At 40.7% G+C, this 19,532-nt stretch overlaps 2 protein-coding genes across 2 annotated transcripts; one reads left to right on the top strand and one right to left on the bottom strand.

The window, feature by feature from the left end:
- The first annotated feature begins 4,061 nt into the window (after nt 1–4,061).
- Nucleotides 4,062–8,332, top strand: LOC145421434 (uncharacterized). Its single transcript, XM_080291767.1, has 5 exons — nt 4,062–4,581; nt 4,827–4,993; nt 5,116–5,314; nt 5,414–5,504; nt 7,939–8,332. Exons 1-5 carry the CDS (start codon nt 4,450–4,452, stop codon nt 8,130–8,132), a joined length of 783 nt encoding a protein of 260 aa, XP_080147893.1. The 5' UTR covers nt 4,062–4,449; the 3' UTR covers nt 8,133–8,332.
- On the bottom strand, nt 7,068–12,680 carry LOC113006825 (serine/threonine-protein kinase pim-1-like). The gene is made up of 9 exons (XM_080291768.1): nt 11,760–12,680; nt 11,130–11,366; nt 10,879–11,004; nt 10,661–10,755; nt 10,475–10,522; nt 10,172–10,390; nt 9,902–10,082; nt 9,645–9,815; nt 7,068–9,555 (listed from the first exon to the last, which is right to left on the bottom strand). The coding sequence occupies exons 1-9, from the start codon at nt 11,818–11,820 to the stop codon at nt 9,464–9,466; spliced, it is 1,230 nt and encodes a 409-aa protein (XP_080147894.1). The 5' UTR covers nt 11,821–12,680; the 3' UTR covers nt 7,068–9,463.
- Between the last annotated feature and the right edge of the window lie 6,852 nt (nt 12,681–19,532).

Raw genomic sequence — 19,532 nt, 5'->3', positions numbered from 1 at the left:
TACTCCCTTTTATGTTCACTCCTTTTTTTCTGAAGTACCACAAATTATGGGCACGTGGGGTTGTTCTGGTGTTGTGCTAAAAATAAATAAATCAAAACTACAGTACATGGTTTGTTCTTTCATCTCTTTTTATGCGACATCCTCTACTGATTAAAACGCGACTGCCTTTCACTGTTTAGGCTCAAATCTCATTGTTTGAAGGCCTGCAGTGACGTGAAATATTAACTTCCCCCAAATGCGTTAAACCCAAAGTAACGAGTTTGTTTTGAAAATATACGGAGTGGAAACTACAGATATTTGTAGTTTTGTACGTCTTTCTTCCTCCACCAGAGGCCATAGGCGCTGTCGATCTTGTATGTCCTCCTGCGGCAACATCTCTGTGAAGCTGATGCCTTCTTGCTTGCAGGTTGAAGAATCTTTGGTGCGCCTCCACAATTCTTCTTTAATTCGCCTCTGTGTGAATAGAATAATGATGTTTCTGTTTCTGCCATCAACTTGTTTCCCTAAGCGGTGGACAATATCAACAGCCTCTTCTAAGTTCAAGTCAGGGGCAATCTTCTGAAGCGTTTGCAAAACCTTCACTCTAATGTTTTCGTCTTTGTCTTCCTTCACCCCTTTCAGTTTTAGGCACCACCTCATTCGGTAGCGCTCTTGTTCTCTCACTCTTCTTTTCAAGTCTTCGTTTTCTTTAAGCAGCTGTTCATTCGCATTTGCCAGTTTAACAACTTTCAGTTTGCAATCAGCTATCTCTGCAGCGTTAAACTCTACAGCCTTAGCCAAGCTGGCAACCATAGCTGCACTTTGTCTGTTTTGTTCCTTGATATCCTCCAGTTGTGCTTCAAATTTTTTGTCAAGTCCCATAATGGCTTCAAAAATAGTTTTATTGGAGATATCATCTTCCTTCGCTGAAGATTTTGTTCTTTTCTCCTCTGGCGGTTGTTTTCGTCTCCCTGTGAGGTGTCATGCCGAGCAGATATCAGAATTGAGTTCAAGCAAAGTTGACTCTTTTGGTGATTACAGTTTGTCCGGGCGGGCTGTGCGTCTTATTTCATCTGCAGACACGTCGTTGGATGAGGAACAGCTCATGTTGGCATCAGTGGCAGTCAGGATGGCGGCATCTTCCAGAGGGAAGGTCAGGTCGCTGGTCTCTCTGAGCAGGACGCTGTCCACCAACAAGCCCGGTTCCACGGCTGGAGATTACCCTCCTCCGGCTGAAGCCCCCGCTTTTCCCCCGAACAGCGAGCCAGCAGCGGCGCCTCAGCGGAGACCCAAAAGCAGCGGCTGCTCCGTGCTCCTCTTCCCCAGTCAGGGCAGCCAGTTTGTGGGCATGGGCAGAGGACTTTTGAAATACCCCAACATTAAAGAAATGTTCACCATAGCCCAGAAGATCCTGGGTTATGACCTGCTGTCTCTGTGTCTGGAGGGCCCCGAGGACGAGCTGCAGAAAACCCCAAAGTAAGTGCCAGATAAATGTCTGGAAAAGGACAATAACTGCAGGTCCTGCCTTCTTAAATGTGGCCATTTTATCTTTTAAAAAAAAAAATACTGCTACAGTAATATTAATTTATATTTAAAATGTGCGCACATTATGTATGAAGGTGTGGATGAATGATGCTTGTTGTAAGAAAGCATTTTGAGTGCCCAGTAGAAGAGCATCTTTCAAATGCAAAGTTTCTCATTTCAACTTTAATTACTGCACATGATTAAGGCAATAAGAGTAAATAAGGCTTCCAACAGTGGTTATTTCTTATTATCATATCTTATTTTTATTGGTTTTATCAGTAGATTGTTGTTTCACTCCCACCAAAAACATCACCGTAAATAATCTTCTGATTCTGAATGACCATTTAAAAAAATAAACAAATTGTTCTGAGTTAATTTCAGTTACGGATGTATCAGTGACGTAAATGATATATCGGTCATAATCGGGAGGCTGTTACATTTTTTTTTTTTTTACTTGTTTTGACTTGTCTTTTCTGGGGCGATGAACTTTGCAGAAGGTAGAAAGATTTCTTTTTTGGGGTCTTTTTGTGCATTTGTACAGTGGCGTGTCTAGAAAATTTTTGTTGGGGGGGCCAGGTAGGGGCACAGATTTGGAGAAGGGTGGCAGATGTAATTGGCAGATAATGTTAAAAAAAAATCTACCAACCGTTAACCATAATTCAATAACCCTGTAAACCTAATAACCGTAACCTTATTAGAATGAGATTTTAACCACTACGGTGCAAAGTGTTTAGATACTGTGTTGATTAAGTACAAAAGATACAATCAGTCAGTGTTTATTCAGCATTCAAGGACATCAATATTTGCATAGTATTTTTACTGACATGTAGTGCACATGTGTTTTGGGCAAAAACATTTTTGAATATTAAAATACGAACATTTTTAACATACAATTGGCAAATTAGCCAATTCCAATGCAAAACCAATGCCTGTTAAAAAAAAAAAGAAGATAATCTTCTCACAAACTGGTGTTTGATTTTGAAACAGGAAAAAAGTGGAGAAACAACTGAAAAGACTAACATTTGAATAAAACCTGAAAGCAAGTAAATACTTTATATGCTGCCTTACTTTAGTAATATTGAGAACAACACTGGCTGATGATGAAATGCAGTCAGCTGGCATGGTGACACTGCCAGTATTAACCTGCAGGGCTGGACTGGGACAAAAAATTGGGCATTTTCACTACAGACCGACCCACCAGGTATTAAAGCCATAAAGCCTTTGAATGAAAACAAATGCTGTTGTGACAGTGATGTACAGTCTTTTTGGTATATGTATGATTTCTATACATTTTACGTCAGATAAAAACTTTCTTCGCAAGATTCAGATAATTATTTAATAAAAGCTAGATATTTTAAATGAGAATAAAAAAGAAAAGTATTTCTTTATGCCCTCCTCTCCCTGTTAAAGCCCTACATGCCCCCTGGCAACACTTTGCTAGACCCGCCCCTGCACAGTTACCAGCTGTCAGCTACATAAAAAAGGATCCTGGTGTTATTTGTCTCTCAGAAACAGTTCATAACTTCAACTCATTCATGTCACCTAAAAGGTAAACCTGTTTCTCCATCACAGCTCTGATGATTCAGTAAGGACATCTCCTGGTTTCATCTTCATGTTTCCCTCTCACCACATATCCAAACCAACATCATGACCAGCAGCTTTACAGCTGTGGCTCCAGCAAACATTCTAACTAAATAAATTCTAACAACAGCTGATCAAGCTTAAACGTGCTGCTGCTGTTTAGCGCGACATCTGCTGGTTTCCTCTTTCTGGCTCAAAGTGGGTGATAAACAAACAAGAGAGACGATCAGCTGATCATTGATCAGTTTCATGATTGAAGTAGCAACAGGAGAGAGAGGAGAGAGAATGAGAGGAGAAGAGGCAGCTGTGCAGCGTAAAGACAGAATAACTCCAGTTTTGTGTCTTTTTCCATTCTAGCTGAAGTCCGGGACAAACTGCGTCTCTTCTCAGCTCAATACCAAACGCGTAATATTTTCTCTGAATGAGGGACCATTCCATTTTTAAGGAGCTGTTGGCAACTCTACTAACTAACCTTATGAATAAAATAAAGTTCACTATCAGTAACATCATAGCAACCGAACAGCTGTATAAACTCGTCATGCTAGCTCACACAGTATGAGGTATTGTAACTGACTGTAAAAAGTCAGCACAACGAAAATAAACTCCACCTAAACTTGGTTTATATCTGACCCAGATAGACTGCAGCTCATAACTTCTTACCTGAAGTTCAGTTCACCTGACACTCGGACTGGTGGCCGCCTCGGGGCTCTCCTCCTGCCTCCCCTTCCCTCATCCACCTGCTGGCCTCTGTGGAAGCCCCGCCATAGCCACCACCAAACAACTGAGTTATTTTTACACATCTTATAACTCATAACTCTTATGTTAAGTGGGGGAACTTGCACAATCAGTGGCTAACTAAATACTTTTTTGCCCCACTGTACACTCACTGGCCAAATTTTTGTTAGATACACCTGTTGAGCTGCTCATTAGGTCAAATACCTAATCAGCCTATCACATAGCAGCAGCTCAGTGCATTTAGGCATGTATACATTAATAAGATGACCTGCTGAAGGTCAAAGGGGATTTAAATGACTTTGAACATGCATTGTTGTTTGTGTCGGACAGGCTTGTCTGAGTATTTCAGAAACTGTACAACCATCTAACCGGTTTATAGAAAATGGTCTGAAATGGAGGAAATCTCCTGTGAGCAGCACTTCTCTGGGAAAAAATCACTTGTTGGTGCCAAAGATCAAAAGCGGAATGAGCAGATTACTTACAGCTGTAAGGAAAGCAACATGAACTCAAATACCCACTTACTTCAACCAAGTTATCAAGAAGAGCACCGCTGAAAGCACAATACGTTGAACCTCGAAGCTGATGGCCTAGTGTCACCTGCTGGATAGAGGTGAAAACACAAAGCAAACAATGTCTCTTTCATCTGTTTCACAGCATGCACGGGAACTGGAAACTCGCCGAAGGGAGGCAGAGGAGAGAGAGCGGAGGAAGCAGAGGGAGGTGCAGCTGGAACTGGAAAGACAGCTGAAAGAGGCTGTGATGGTAAAAAAAAAAGTTTTCCACTTGACACCAATTATGTACAGAGTCTTTTCTCCTTGACTTTGATCTTTGAGAACTCCAGCAAAATGTTGACTGTCATTATAAAATTCACACCTAGTCTTTAATGATTTGGAAAAATGGTTATGACAGTCCAGGAAAAGGTAATTCAGGAATAGGTCAGTTTATACCGCTCTGTTGGTGCATCTGTTTATGTAGCTGTGTGTGTGTGTGTGTGTGTGTGTGCATAGATAAAAGACAGCATGCAGGCTGAGATGCAGGTGAAGGAAAAGGAGGCTGAACAACAGAAGAAGAGGATCAGGGAGCTGGAGCTGACACAGCAGCAGCTGGAAGTTGCCCTTAATATGGAGATCCAGGCTCGGCTGGAGGAGGAGAGGGCCAGACTGGAGCTTGAGCGGTAACAATGGATTTCTAACTCTTATTATGGCCCTTTATTATTTTATTTGTGATGGAGATCTGAGATATCCATGAGAAGTATTAACATTTTCAGTTGCTTCTTCCCTTTTTCCCCTCCTTCAGGTTGCTGCAGGCTGAAGATGAAAAGAGGAAACATTTCCAGCTCCTCCAGGAGCAGCAACGTACAATGCAAAACCTCAGCCCCATACAGGAGCTGTCAGATGGCAGTCCCGATGAGGACACCCCCTCAGCCCTCAACTCTGCCTCTCAGGAGCTCCAGGATCTGCAGGCATCTCGCCAAAGAAGTCACCAGCGTCTGGAGGTGAACAAGTTTGTTTTGACTGGCTTTGTGAGCAGCATCTTATTTAGTGCTCTTCTAAAACAACACTGATGAAGATGCCTGCATGATTTTTGTTTCCAGGAGGTTCAGGAGAGGCTGAGGAATGCCAGTCAACAGGTACGGCACTGGAACATCCAGCTGAACCGACTGATGACCCCCATTACTCCTGCAGGTGCGGTATTCACTTTGCCTCTTTGCAGCACAGACTTCTGGAACAGAGTGTTAGTATAGTTAATAACAGTGTAGACCAGGGTGTCAAACTCAAATACACAGTGGGCCAAAATTCAAAACTGGATCAAAGTCGCAGGCTAACGTTAATATTTATTGAAATATATTTATTCCTCCAGATATAAGAATGAATCTTTTCTTATGGACTCAAACACATTTTGCTGAAAAACTGAATATGGAACAAGCAAAGCTTAATACTAAACAATATATATATTAGCTGTATAATACCAGTAGGCCAGCTCTAATAGTAATTTGGTATGGCTTCGCGGGCCAAATGTAATTAGGCCAGAGTTTGACACCTATGGTGTAGACCATATAATCTGTCAGATAATTGCATTAAAATGCTACAAAAGGCACCTACCCCCAAACATGTCAAGAGATTCATTCAGTGACTTGAATGAAAGAATCTGACTCACCTCAAGTTAATTAAAATTAAAAATAAATCTTATTATGATTTAAACACGGAAATCTTAAAACGAAAAATAAGCGCATGCACAGTTGTTACAGGCTGCAAACATGTTTTATACTGCTTTGAAGTCTGGGACAGCATCATAAGAGGCATAACTGATCTCACCATAGTCCCATGAAGACTCAAGATGAGTGTTTTCACGACTGCCATCTTGGTGTTTTGAAATCAGGCATGATGAATGAAGGGAAGAACTGTCTGTTAAGGTTCTCAGTCGTTCAGGTCATCGTAGTCTAAGGAGCTTGGAAAGAAAAGCATCTGGACTTCTTTAAGTTTCTTGAAGAGCATTTCACCTCTCATTCAAGAAGCTTCTTCAGTTCTCTGAAGAAATTCTGAACTGAAGAAGCTTCTCAGATGAGAAGTGAAACATCTTCAAGAAACTTAAAGAAGTCCAGATGCTTTTCTTTCCAAGCTCCTTAGACTGTAGTTAAACTTCACACACTGGACTTGTCAGTCACACATCCTTCGCCAGTAGGCATTCCCAGAATGATCTTTCCCCTTCTGACGCTTAGAATGACCAAATATGTGCAAAATGGACAATTCCACATGCCACCATGTCAGTCTTTTATTAAATATGACATGAAACAAATGACTGAGCCATTAAATTTGTCACAAAGGTGTTCACCTAATTCCAGGCAAATGGAATAGACTTCTATGGGACCATAAGTCTTTTTGCACTTTGACATTTGTTTTACTTTTCAGATCTGTAACCTATAACTTTTATACTGTATGTGTTTTGATCATAGGAGTCTACTTACTTACTTTTAGCACGTTTAGCAGATGATGTTGGCTTCTTTTTTCAGTACTGGAGCTTCCTGCTCATTGAAGACTTTTCTAAAAGGAAATGCTTAATCCAAAATGGCGTTTTAAGGGCTTGGATTAATGTCAATTTCAGCAAATATTCTTTCTTATGTTAAAAGAACATGGATCTCTGTCAGTGATAACTTCTGACTTTATAACTCAAATTTTAAGAGAGAGCTTCACTGCTAAGCTCTCATCTGTGTGGGTGTCACGGTTCGCTTGAGGACTCACACGCAGGACTCAGAGGCACAGTCAGTATTTATTACAGTTCCACCAGGTGTATATACAAACAGTGCAGGGGATAGTGCTATATACAAAGCGGTGACAGGGAAAAGGCTCTGGGGAAATCCAGGTAGGGAAAAGACACTTGCTCCTCTTCTGACTCTCTCTCCAAACACCGCTCGGGGGATGCAGAGTCGGGTCCAGGGGATCTATGTACAGAAGGAAACACACGTTAGAGGTTTTGCACAGGGAAGCAAAAGAGAACTTGCTCAGAGCCGGGCTGCACTGACGCCAGTCACACACAACGATCCAGTGATGAGTAGAAGCCACTCCCTGGCTTAAATGCTGGCTGCACTGATGAGGCCCAGGTGTTTCCTCCTCAGAGGGGCGTGGGCCGAGGGCGTGAACCCACCATGAGTTCCGCCCTGGCGAGAGAGAGAGAGAGAACACTACTAGTCAGCGGCCTGCTGATCCCCTGGCCGTGACAGTGGGGTTCAAATCCCTTATTCAGATTAAGATTTTATGTGACATTACATTGGCAAAAATTACATTTACTTGAATAATGTGAGTATTGGAGTAAGTACTTGAGTAGTTTTTGAATAACTTTAATTTTGTAATGTGCATATTTTATGAATAATGATGTTTCAATACTTTAATCTACTGAATAAGTAAGAATTAGACTTAATAATCTTTTTACTTTAAAAAGGGAAATTGTGTACAATCTTTTATTCTCCAAAATGCACATAATAAAAATGTTTTGGGGAATGTATGTGCTTTTTAAAAACCAATTGCTTCTTACTTGATGCATGCTATAACTTTCAGCAAAACTGAACTAAAATGTGTTAACAAGCTTACCAAATAAGAAATGTTTTGTGAATTTTCTTTGCAGAGCGACTGGAAAGCCGGCTGTTATCAAAGCCCACATGCCCTAAAAAGGAGGCCAGTAATGAGTTCATCACTAAGTTTAAGATAAGAGTTGATCAGAATAGAGGCGATGATGAAAGTCTGGAGCATCAGTTGGAGGCTGCCAACCTGTCTGATGAATCGTTCGAGGCCCAGACAGAAGTCAACGGACAAATATGATCACAGACATTTTAAAAACGCCAGTTGAGAGTTAAGGGGGAAAAATATTGTAATAAGTATATATTTGAATTGCACACTAAGATATAAAGTGATGGCAGCGAGCACAGTGTTGCAGGATTTAATTAAAAACACATCTGACTAAGACCAACTGAAATTTAGAGTTGTGTATAATAAAGTTTATTCATGATTAATAAAACAAATCTGTAATAATTTTCTTTCTCTTTTGTCCAGCTGAATCTCGCTACAGCTTAAATAAAAGAAAAGAATGTGTTTTGAATATATTAAACTATTCTCTCTGTATCTATATAGATATATATGTGTATTCGTACCCTTTTTTCATCATCTAGTTTCCTGTGCCAGATCTTCTACTGATCCACTGAGGCAGACATGTAAAAAACATGAACTAAAGCATATTTCTGTATATAAACAGGACTTTAAATCTTTATCAACAGCTACTTTAGAGGAAATTCTTCAATAAACTGCAACCAAAGGCTCAACTCAGAGGACAAAACCCAACCTGTTATAAATAGTGTGACACCAAACTTTCTCTTGTGTAAAGTTACAAATAGGAGTAATTATCCACAGAAGCTTTTATACATAATGAAGTTATAATTCGTCCTGTAGAAATTGTACATTTAAGCTATATAGTTCCCTCTGTGATAACTCTGCTATGAATGCCTCTTATTAACTTTTATGCTTTTACAACCCACTATGAGCAAACACTCAGCAACAGTGGGAAGGAAAAACTCCCTTCTTGAAGGAAAAAACCTCTGGTAGAACCTGGAAATCTGTCTAAACTAGTTGGGGGTTAGAGCAACAGATGCAAGTCTTCAGATCATTTGCAGTGTGACTGTCTTTGTGCACACTTTAACCTGATTCAGTTTTCTTATTTGTCAAAATGCACCATGGGTAAAAAAAAACCAAACAAAACAAAATAGTAATGAAGGAGAATCCTCAGCAAAGATGAATTAAACAAGTTTTATTTTGATCCAATTTTACTTTAAGTAAAACACATCTTTATTTGATGACTTTAATGTCATCAAATAAAGACAGTTTTGATGGAGCTCCTGACCCGGCCCAAGCTCTCTATGAAGACGAGGAAAAACTCCCCAGGGGGCCAGATCGATGGGAAGAAACCTCGGGAAAGCCCATTCAAAGAGAGATCCCCTTTCCTGGGATGGCTGGGGGGGTTACAGGAAGTCCGAAAAAGCTAATTTTTTATTTATTTATTTTTTAAGATTGACCCATTCCTGTCCAACAGAAAAAAGAAAGGAGGTTACCACAATGTATCACACTTATATGATAAGGTGTGAATTGTGTGTTTGTGTGTGTTATCTTAGCCAGGGGTGAAGCTGGAGCTCCTCCAGTGTTGGGCGCTTCTCCGGGGCTATAGTTAAACATGCCTCCAAGAAATTCTGGCATTCTTGAAAGAAAGAAAAGATCAAAAAGATGAAGATGATAGTTCTAGTGATCCAAGGCATCAGTGAATCTGGAAGTGTGAAGTTTTCTTACCTGTGGACAGACGCTTTTTGATGCTCAGTTTCTTTGCGAGGAACCTCTCGGTACTAAAGTGCCGTGCATGAAGCGCTTCATACAACACCACTCCCATTTGCCACACCGTGGTGGGTCCACACCTGTAGCAGCTCCTCCTGTACCACTCGGGAGGGGTGTGAAGAGGAGTGCCTAACAAACAGACACAATTACAATTTCTTCTAAAACAAAAGACACAAATTGTTACATCTGTGAAAAGCAGGAGCAGAATATGTTACCATAGAAGACGCGATACAGAGATCGCTGTTTAACAAAGCAGCTCAGTCCAAAGTCAATGATGCGAACTCGAGGCACATCGGAGCCGGTCTCAATCAGAATGTTTTCTCCCTTGATGTCCCGATGAAAGATGTGTTTATCCTCAAGTTCCTTTACAGCATCAACGAGTTGCTTCAGAATGACCTGGAAAAGATGAAAAACACAATAATGAGTTAATGCTTTTCTGCCTTGATTGAATGCTGTACAGTCTAAGGCTCTCCCAGTCAACCTACCTTGGCCTTGTCCTCTGGTAAGGTTCTTCCATATTCTGCTTTGTATTTTTGCAGGTCCACAGCGGGGACAGGTCTCTCCAGCACCAGGATCAGCTCTTTGCCGAGGTCGAACCACTCCAGCAAGGACACAGGTGCTGATATTCCCACTGACCCTTCTGCTTCACCTGCAAGTTTAACCATAATGGCCACTTCCACCGAGAGCATCTTCCCGCTTTCATCCTGAAATATTACAACAAAGTGGATGATGAGGAACGCCGCATTCAATCCAGTAATGTAAAACTAATTCAAGTGTTGGACGCTTACCGCCACTTTGCAGTAGACTTTATTTTTGGGAATGTGTTTGATGGCAACCTAGAAGACACAGAGCATTGGTGAGCATTTCCTCAGTATGACATAATGAAAGGTGGAAACACAGCAGACGTCTCAGTTTACGATATTATCCATTATCTGCGTCACTGCCTGTGTTACTACCATCATCTGAACACTTACTGGAAAACGATCTTCTATCCGGTAGCCAGAAAACACTGCTCCGCAGCCTCCTTCTCCGAGCTGGTGCTCCTCCACATATCTGGCTTGGAATTCACCTGAACAGACAAAACAGCAAATCTTGTTTTATTACAGCTGTGACACAAATTACTCTCCTCTGTAGCCTAAATGTTCCTTTTGCCCTTCCCCTGAATATAAAACCCAAGCTGCTTGCTACTTACGTTTTTGGTCTGCCACTGATTTTTTGTCCTGGTCCACATTCCTTTTTTTTTTCTTGGGTGGCTCTCTATCGTCTCCCGTGGCCTTTCTTTTGCCATGTTTTACGCACACCTGTTTGTTGTTCAAGTCTGGAGATGTGGAAAACACCAAAAGCACATCAGCTCACTGGATGATAGACACAAACACTAAACACCAATATCTTAAACCTAGCAACCACACTTAATCTACCCCCTTATTCAACTAATTAGCCTACCTTTACCAGAGTCCAACGAGGAGGATGCTTGCTCCTTGTCACCGCTCATATGGTCAAGAAGTTTAGCCCTCTTTGCTTTCTTTGTTGTGTCCTCTTCATCTTGCACAACCTTGCGCTTCACTCCTTTGACCACATCTGAGCTGGTGGAAGGACCAGCCTGCTCAGCGACCCTCCTCCTTTTCATTGGGGTCTTCTTTTCAGGACTGGCCTTTCTTTTAGCAGTCCTGCTCTTACGATCTATAAACGACAACAACACAGTGGTGAAAAAGAGTCCCCGACATCAAGACTGGAAGCAGTTTGATGGCAAAGAATTTGAAATTGCTTTTGCTTAAATGATCACAAGTTTAATCTTGGGATGAAAAAAAAAAACTGATCAGTGCGAGTTGATACTAGGTTTACTAAGTCTTAGATCTTGATGACACTTGTTGGTCTGTTTTTACTGTTGAGTCCAAGAATAAACTTATTACATTATTTTACCAAAAGACCGGTAACCTTTCTTTGATTAGACATCTTGTATTAAAGCTATTTTCAATTAAACATATGATTCAATTGCTCCAAAAATGATTCACACAGTGTCAACATTTCTAGGATTTGGATTTTACCAGGATTTGATTTTATTATTTTACTTACCTTGATCTCCCGAATCTTTCTTATCGGCTGGAGTGGCAATTTTTCTTGTTTCCTTTTTCATTGTAATTTCGGAGACCCTTTAAAATCGAAAATGTAAACCGTAATGAGCTAAGATTGAGTTAATACTCCTTCAAATGTGCACCCTTCAAATGCTTGACTTTTCTAACTGAATTCTGTAAGCTTTATAAGTAAACTCTGGAAACTACGGCAACACAACATAGAATCTTGCCTTTCAGTGACTTCACTGACTGCCAGTAGTTCAAAGTAGTTTACAGAAAAACACTGGCAGACAAAGCCATAATATTTCATATAATTCAATCATTTCATATCAATTAAACAGTTTCTTTCATTATCTTTCATCATTTGTATAAAGACCTCATCTATGGATGACAGTATGAAGATTTGTGGTTGACCACACACATTATAATAAACACAGTGTCAGCTACATTGTCATCTGATTTAAAGTATTTATTATGTACATTTAACTGTCATGGTAGTGAGTCTGTGACCCAGTGTTTTGTGTTTGTTCATTTATATTCATTGATTATTCTTATGTATGTTTTTGGTTCTCTTTATTGTTTTCTTCTTGTGTTATATTCTTAGGCTTTAGGTTTCTGTTACTTTGCCTTGCCCCTGTGTCCCACGTGTCATGTCTAGTCACTCTTGTTTCCATGTTCCCCAATTTCTCCCCAGTCAGTCATGTCTCTGTGTCAACTCTGTCTTTGTAAAAGTCTCTTGTTTGCTGTTTTACTTTGATAGTCATGTGTGCTGTGTTAGTGTTTTCATGTCTGTGAAGGTTCTCAGTCATCTAGGTCATCGTAGTCTAAGGAGTTTGGAAAGAAAGCGTCTGGACTTGAAGTTGCTTGAAGATGTTTCACCTTCTCGGATGAAAAGAACTTAAACTTTGCTTGAACGTCTTCAAGCAACTTAAAGAAGTGCAGACGTTTTCTTTCTAAGCTCCTTAGACTATGTTAGTGTTTTCAGTTTTCCTTCCCCATGGTCTTGTTGTTTGTGATTTCTCGCAGCTGTGCTCTCATCCTGTGTCTTATTCCCTCATTTATCCCTCTGTGTATTTAAGCCCATTGTTTTCCTCTGTTTGCTGTTGGGTTATCTGTGTATCATCCATGACAATTAAATGAAATAGCAAATGCAACTACAATTTCAATGAGATTCATTCCTGGCATTCTACTGCGGTGGCTGAAAGTAGACACCAAGCATTATCACTGTAACTGATGTAAATATTGGACTTGGAGGGGATTCGTCTGATAGACTGATGCAAACATTACTGTGAGGAAATTTTTGAATCTCCCAATTTTCTTTTTTTCTGAAAGAAAGAAAGTTGGTTACTGTATCACATTTGTATGGCAAGATGTGAATTCAGTATGCGTGTGTGTTTGTGTCAGAGAGGAGTTTATCTGAGCCAGGGGTAAAGCAGGAGGTCCTCCAGCATTGGGCACTTCTCCAGGACTTTGTTAAAACTTGTTTTCAAGACGTCTGAAATGAAAGAAGGACAAGAGATATCGAGATGATAATTCCAGTGATCCAAGCGATCACATTGATTTTCTGCAAAATTTTCTTTTTGAGAGTCATTCGGCTGGGCAGGGGGTATAACACATCTGCAATGCAGCAACATCTGCTCTCTGGGCCTGTGTGAGAGTGTTATCTCAATGGCGGGAATGAGGATGTTGGAATTTGGCATCTCAGGCACCAACTCATCTCTTTCCTTAACCGGGCTCACCAGAGATTGGTTTCAGCCTCTCTCCATGCTTTAAGGAGGTTGAGTTGATAAATCTGACTGGCCCCTCCCCTGTCTGACCCTATCTCTTCATAGTCAACACCAATGTTCTCACCGTGTGACCATGAACGGTCCTTACCACTTGGCAAGTAATTTCGAGCTAGAAGAAGGGAGTAAGACAAGCACTTTATGTCCCTGTTAAAATACAACTACATTTTATCAAATATCACTAAGCAGTCCTTACCTTTAAATACAGCCTGGTTTCTTTCTCTTTCTTTCTATATCTCTGAGTGAAGTTAGCTCTCATTCTTTCTCTTCCTGTGAAATACAGCAAGTAGAGCTTTAGATAGCAACACACTGTGACACAGTTAGTGTTTGTTGAGGTGATAGAAATGCTGCATTTGAAATTACCTGACACAACATTTTACTCCCTTTTATGTTCACTCCTTTTTTTCTGAAGTACCACAAATTATGGGCACGTGGGGTTGTTCTGGTGTTGTGCTAAAAATAAATAAATCAAAACTACAGTACATGGTTTGTTCTTTCATCTCTTTTTATGCGACATCCTCTACTGATTAAAACGCGACTGCCTTTCACTGTTTAGGCTCAAATCTCATTGTTTGAAGGCCTGCAGTGACGTGAAATATTAACTTCCCCCAAATGCGTTAAACCCAAAGTAACGAGTTTGTTTTGAAAATATACGGAGTGGAAACTACAGATATTTGTAGTTTTGCACGTCTTTCTTCCTCCACCAGAGGCCATAGGCGCTGTCGATCTTGTATGTCCTCCTGCAGCAACATCTCTGCGAAGCTGATGCCTTCTTGCTTGCAGGTTGAAGAATCTTTGGTGCGCCTCCACAATTCTTCTTTAATTCGCCTCTGTGTGAATAGAATAATGATGTTTCTGTTTCTGCCATCAACTTGTTTCCCTAAGCGGTGGACAATATCAACAGCCTCTTCTAAGTTCAAGTCAGGGGCAATCTTCTGAAGAGTTTGCAAAACCTTCACTCTAATGTTTTCGTCTTTGTCTTCCTTCACCCCTTTCAGTTTTAGGCACCACCTCATTCGGTAGCGCTCTTGTTCTCTCACTCTTCTTTTCAAGTCTTCGTTTTCTTTAAGCAGCAGTTCATTCGCATTTGCCAGTTTAACAACTTTCAGTTTGCAATCAGCTATCTCTGCAGCGTTAAACTCTACAGCCTTAGCCAAGCTGGCAACCATAGCTGCACTTTGTCTGTTTTGTTCCTTGATATCCTCCAGTTGTGCTTCAAATTTTTTGTCAAGTCCCATAATGGCTTCAAAAATAGTTTTATTGGAGATATCATCTTCCTTCGCTGAAGATTTTGTTCTTTTCTCCTCTGGCGGTTGTTTTCGTCTCCCTGTGAGGTGTCATGCCGAGCAGATATCAGAATTGAGTTCAAGCAAAGTTGACTCTTTTGGTGATTACAGTTTGTCCGGGCGGGCTGTGCGTCTTATTTCATCTGCAGACACGTCGTTGGATGAGGAACAGCTCATGTTGGCATCAGTGGCAGTCAGGATGGCGGCATCTTCCAGAGGGAAGGTCAGGTCGCTGGTCTCTCTGAGCAGGACGCTGTCCACCAACAAGCCCGGTTCCACGGCTGGAGATTACCCTCCTCCGGCTGAAGCCCCCGCTTTTCCCCCGAACAGCGAGCCAGCAGCGGCGCCTCAGCGGAGACCCAAAAGCAGCGGCTGCTCCGTGCTCCTCTTCCCCAGTCAGGGCAGCCAGTTTGTGGGCATGGGCAGAGGACTTTTGAAATACCCCAACATTAAAGAAATGTTCACCATAGCCCAGAAGATCCTGGGTTATGACCTGCTGTCTCTGTGTCTGGAGGGCCCCGAGGACGAGCTGCAGAAAACCCCAAAGTAAGTGCCAGATAAATGTCTGGAAAAGGACAATAACTGCAGGTCCTGCCTTCTTAAATGTGGCCATTTTATCTTTTAAAAAAAAAAATACTGCTACAGTAATATTAATTTATATTTAAAATGTGCGCACATTATGTATGAAGGTGTGGATGAATGATGCTTGTTGTAAGAAAGCATTTTGAGTGCCCAGTAGAAGAGCATCTTTCAAATGCAAAGTTTCTCATTTCAACTTTAATTACTGCACATGATTAAGGCGATAAGAGTAAATAAGGCTTCCAACAGTGGTTATTTCTTATTATCATATCTTATTTTTATTGGTTTTATCAGTAGATTGTTGTTTCACTCCCACCAAAAACATCACCGTAAATAATCTTCTGATTCTGAATGACCATTTAAAAAAATAAACAAATTGTTCTGAGTTAATTTCAGTTACGGATGTATCAGTGACGTAAATGATATATCGGTCATAATCGGGAGGCTGTTACATTTTTTTTTTTTTTACTTGTTTTGACTTGTCTTTTCTGGGGCGATGAACTTTGCAGAAGGTAGAAAGATTTCTTTTTTGGGGTCTTTTTGTGCATTTGTACAGTGGCGTGTCTAGAAAATTTTTGTTGGGGGGGCCAGGTAGGGGCACAGATTTGGAGAAGGGTGGCAGATGTAATTGGCAGATAATGTTAAAAACAATTCTACCAACCGTTAACCATAATTCAATAACCCTGTAAACCTAATAACCGTAACCTTATTAGAATGAGATTTTAACCACTACGGTGCAAAGTGTTTAGATACTGTGTTGATTAAGTACAAGAGATACAATCAGTCAGTGTTTATTCAGCATTCAAGGACATCAATATTTGCATAGTATTTTTACTGACATGTAGTGCACATGTGTTTTGGGCAAAAACATTTTTGAATATTAAAATACGAACATTTTTAACATACAATTGGCAAATTAGCCAATTCCAATGCAAAACCAATGCCTGTTAAAAAAAAAAAGAAGATAATCTTCTCACAAACTGGTGTTTGATTTTGAAACAGGAAAAAAGTGGAGAAACAACTGAAAAGACTAACATTTGAATAAAACCTGAAAGCAAGTAAATACTTTCTATGCTGCCTTACTTTGGTAATATTGAGAACAACACTGGCTGATGATGAAATGCAGTCAGCTGGCATGGTGACACTGCCAGTATTAACCTGCAGGGCTGGACTGGGACAAAAAATTGGGCATTTTCACTACAGACCGACCCACCAGGTATTAAAGCCATAAAGCCTTTGAATGAAAACAAATGCTGTTGTGACAGTGATGTACAGTCTTTTTGGTATATGTATGATTTCTATACATTTTACGTCAGATAAAAACTTTCTTCGCAAGATTCAGATAATTATTTAATAAAAGCTAGATATTTTAAATGAGAATAAAAAAGAAAAGTATTTCTTTATGCCCCCCTCTCCCTGTTAATGCCCTACCTGGCCCCCTGGCAACACTTTGCTAGACCCGCCCCTGCACAGTTACCAGCTGTCAGCTACATAAAAAAGGATCCTGGTGTTATTTATCTCTCAGAAACAGTTCATAACTTCAACTCATTCATGTCACCTAAAAGGTAAACCTGTTTCTCCATCACCTGTTCAGCTCTGATGGTTCAGTAAGGACATCTCCTGGTTTCATCTTCATGTTTCCCTCTCACCAGATAACCAAACCGACATCATGACCAGCAGCTTTACAGCTGTGGCTCCAGCAAACATTCTAACTAAATAAATTCTAACAACAGCTGATCAAGCTTAAACGTGCTGCTGCTGTTTAGCGCGACATCTGCTGGTTTCCTCTTTCTGGCTCAAAGTGGGCGATAAACAAACAAGAGAGACGATCAGCTGATCATTGATCAGTTTCATGATTGAAGTAGCAACAGGAGAGAGAGGAGAGAGAATGAGAGGAGAAGAGGCAGCTGTGCAGCGTAAAGACAGAATAACTCCAGTTTTGTGTCTTTTTCCATTCTAGCTGAAGTCCGGGACAAACTGCGTCTCTTCTCAGCTCAATACCAAACCCGTAATATTTTCTATGAATGAGGGACCAATCCATTTTTAAGGAGCTGTTGGCAACTCTACTAACTAACCTTATGAATAAAATAAAGTTCACTATCAGTAACATCATAGCAACCGAACAGCTGTATAAACTCGTCATGCTAGCTCACACAGTACGAGTTATTGTAACTGACTGTAAAAAGTCAGCACAACGAAAATAAACTCCACCTAAACTTGGTTTATATCTGACCCAGATAGACTGCAGCTCATAACTTCTTACCTGAAGTTCAGTTCACCTGACACTCGGACTGGTGGCCGCCTCGGGTCTCTCCTCCTCCTGCCTCCCCTTCCCTCATCCACCTGCTGGCCTCTGTGGAAGCCCCGCCATAGCCACCACCAAACAACTGAGTTATTTTTACACATCGGCCTGCATCTTATAACTCATAACTCTTATGTTAGCTGCCCTCAGTAGCATACTGTCTGAAATATTCGATGGTTGCAATAATTCTTTAAGTGTTATTTTTTTCCTTGGTATTCTAATTTCACCGAAGTTTACTAAACTCAACAAACTTAATATTACTTACCGGGACATTTATTCTGTCCTCATTTTCTTTCACCGAAAAATTGTTTCCTGCAGTGTTGTCCTTCGCGCTTGGCTCTCCTACCTTTGCTAACGTGATGCGCATAGCTTACACTCGGATATCTGAGCTTCACCGTGAAAACATAATCGTACATTTGATATTTGATTGAATTTTATTGTTTTACCTTTGGGGGGGCCAGTCTGGTTGGGGGGGTGGCCTGGGGGGGCACAGGCCACCCCCCCAACCAGACTGGCCCCCCCAGGCCACCCCGCTGGACACGCCATTGAGCTACGGTTGTAGCCACAGCTGCCCTGGGGCAGACTGACAGAAGCGAGGCTGCCATATCGTGCCATCGGCCCCTCTGGCCAACATTAGTAGGCAAGTAAGGTAAAGTGTCTCCAAGGACACAATGACCAGGACAGAAAGCCCAGGGATCGAACCGGCGACCTTCCGGTTACAGATGCGATTCCCAACCCCTTGAGCCACGGTCGCCCCGTATTTAGTTTTAAAGCAAGTTACAGGGCTTTTCCTGCCTTTCTGGAGGGATTATATTTCACTAAAAAACGATCTAATATGCATGTCCACATAATTATGCATTATTATAATTATAATATATTAAAATATATTAAATATATTTTAATATATTAAAAACACACGCTGTATTTTAAAGAACATACATTAAGAAGCAGATTATATTAGATATATATTTTAAATAAGACAAAATTTGGATTTTACAGCAGTAAAATGATTGTATCTCTACAGTTTAAACATGTAATAAGCTTTGCCCTGCACAGAGTGGATAGTGAAACAAATGGAATCATCATAAATACATTATTTCATATTTATTACTTCCCCCTCCTCATTGCTTTATTATTGTAGCTCTAGTAATAAATATGTAAGGATTCTGGATCAGCACCGTGATGCCCATAGTATATACAGTATTCTGAAGAAGGTCTAAAATATCACTGTGTGTGCGTGCATGTGTGTGTTTTATTTAGATGGATTTTTAAAAAAAATATTACTCAGGATATAACATTGTGCAGACGTGCCTGGTAAGGACATGAGGAGGAAACAGCAGGAGCTGTGTGAGGCTACTAAAGGCAGGGCTATAACATTTTTCTGTCATCATTTTATTTTAGATGCTGGAGTTGTTAGGTGTGGATAATTAGATTATAATTTATTGCAATAGCAAGTTGTGCCTTGTTCTCAGATAGACAGCAAGTGGAGAGTGATATATGAAATGATGGGATGGAAGGAAGAAGAGAAGCAAAGAGTGATTCACAGGCAGAGCCTAAGCGCTGTCACCAATCTTTGCATTTTGTTATTATCTCATGACACTTGTTTAATCTGCTACCATCTCTCCTGTGGACTTTTTAATGTCTACAGTCTCAGATCAGCACAGCCCTCCCTTCCCATATTAGATTCTTGATGAATGTGTGTTGTTGTTATTCAGCCTGGTTCAATGTGCCCCTTTTTAACTTTGAGCACCCGCCCCTTTAAACCTCTCTGCACGGCCCTGCGTACTGGTCCAGGTCTGTGTGGGTGAACATATTCCAGTCTG

This window comes from Astatotilapia calliptera, chromosome 17 (assembly GCF_964374335.1).
Source record: "Astatotilapia calliptera chromosome 17, fAstCal68.1, whole genome shotgun sequence".
Taxonomy (NCBI): domain Eukaryota; kingdom Metazoa; phylum Chordata; class Actinopteri; order Cichliformes; family Cichlidae; genus Astatotilapia; species Astatotilapia calliptera.
This window is presented reverse-complemented; position numbering and strand designations above follow the sequence as displayed.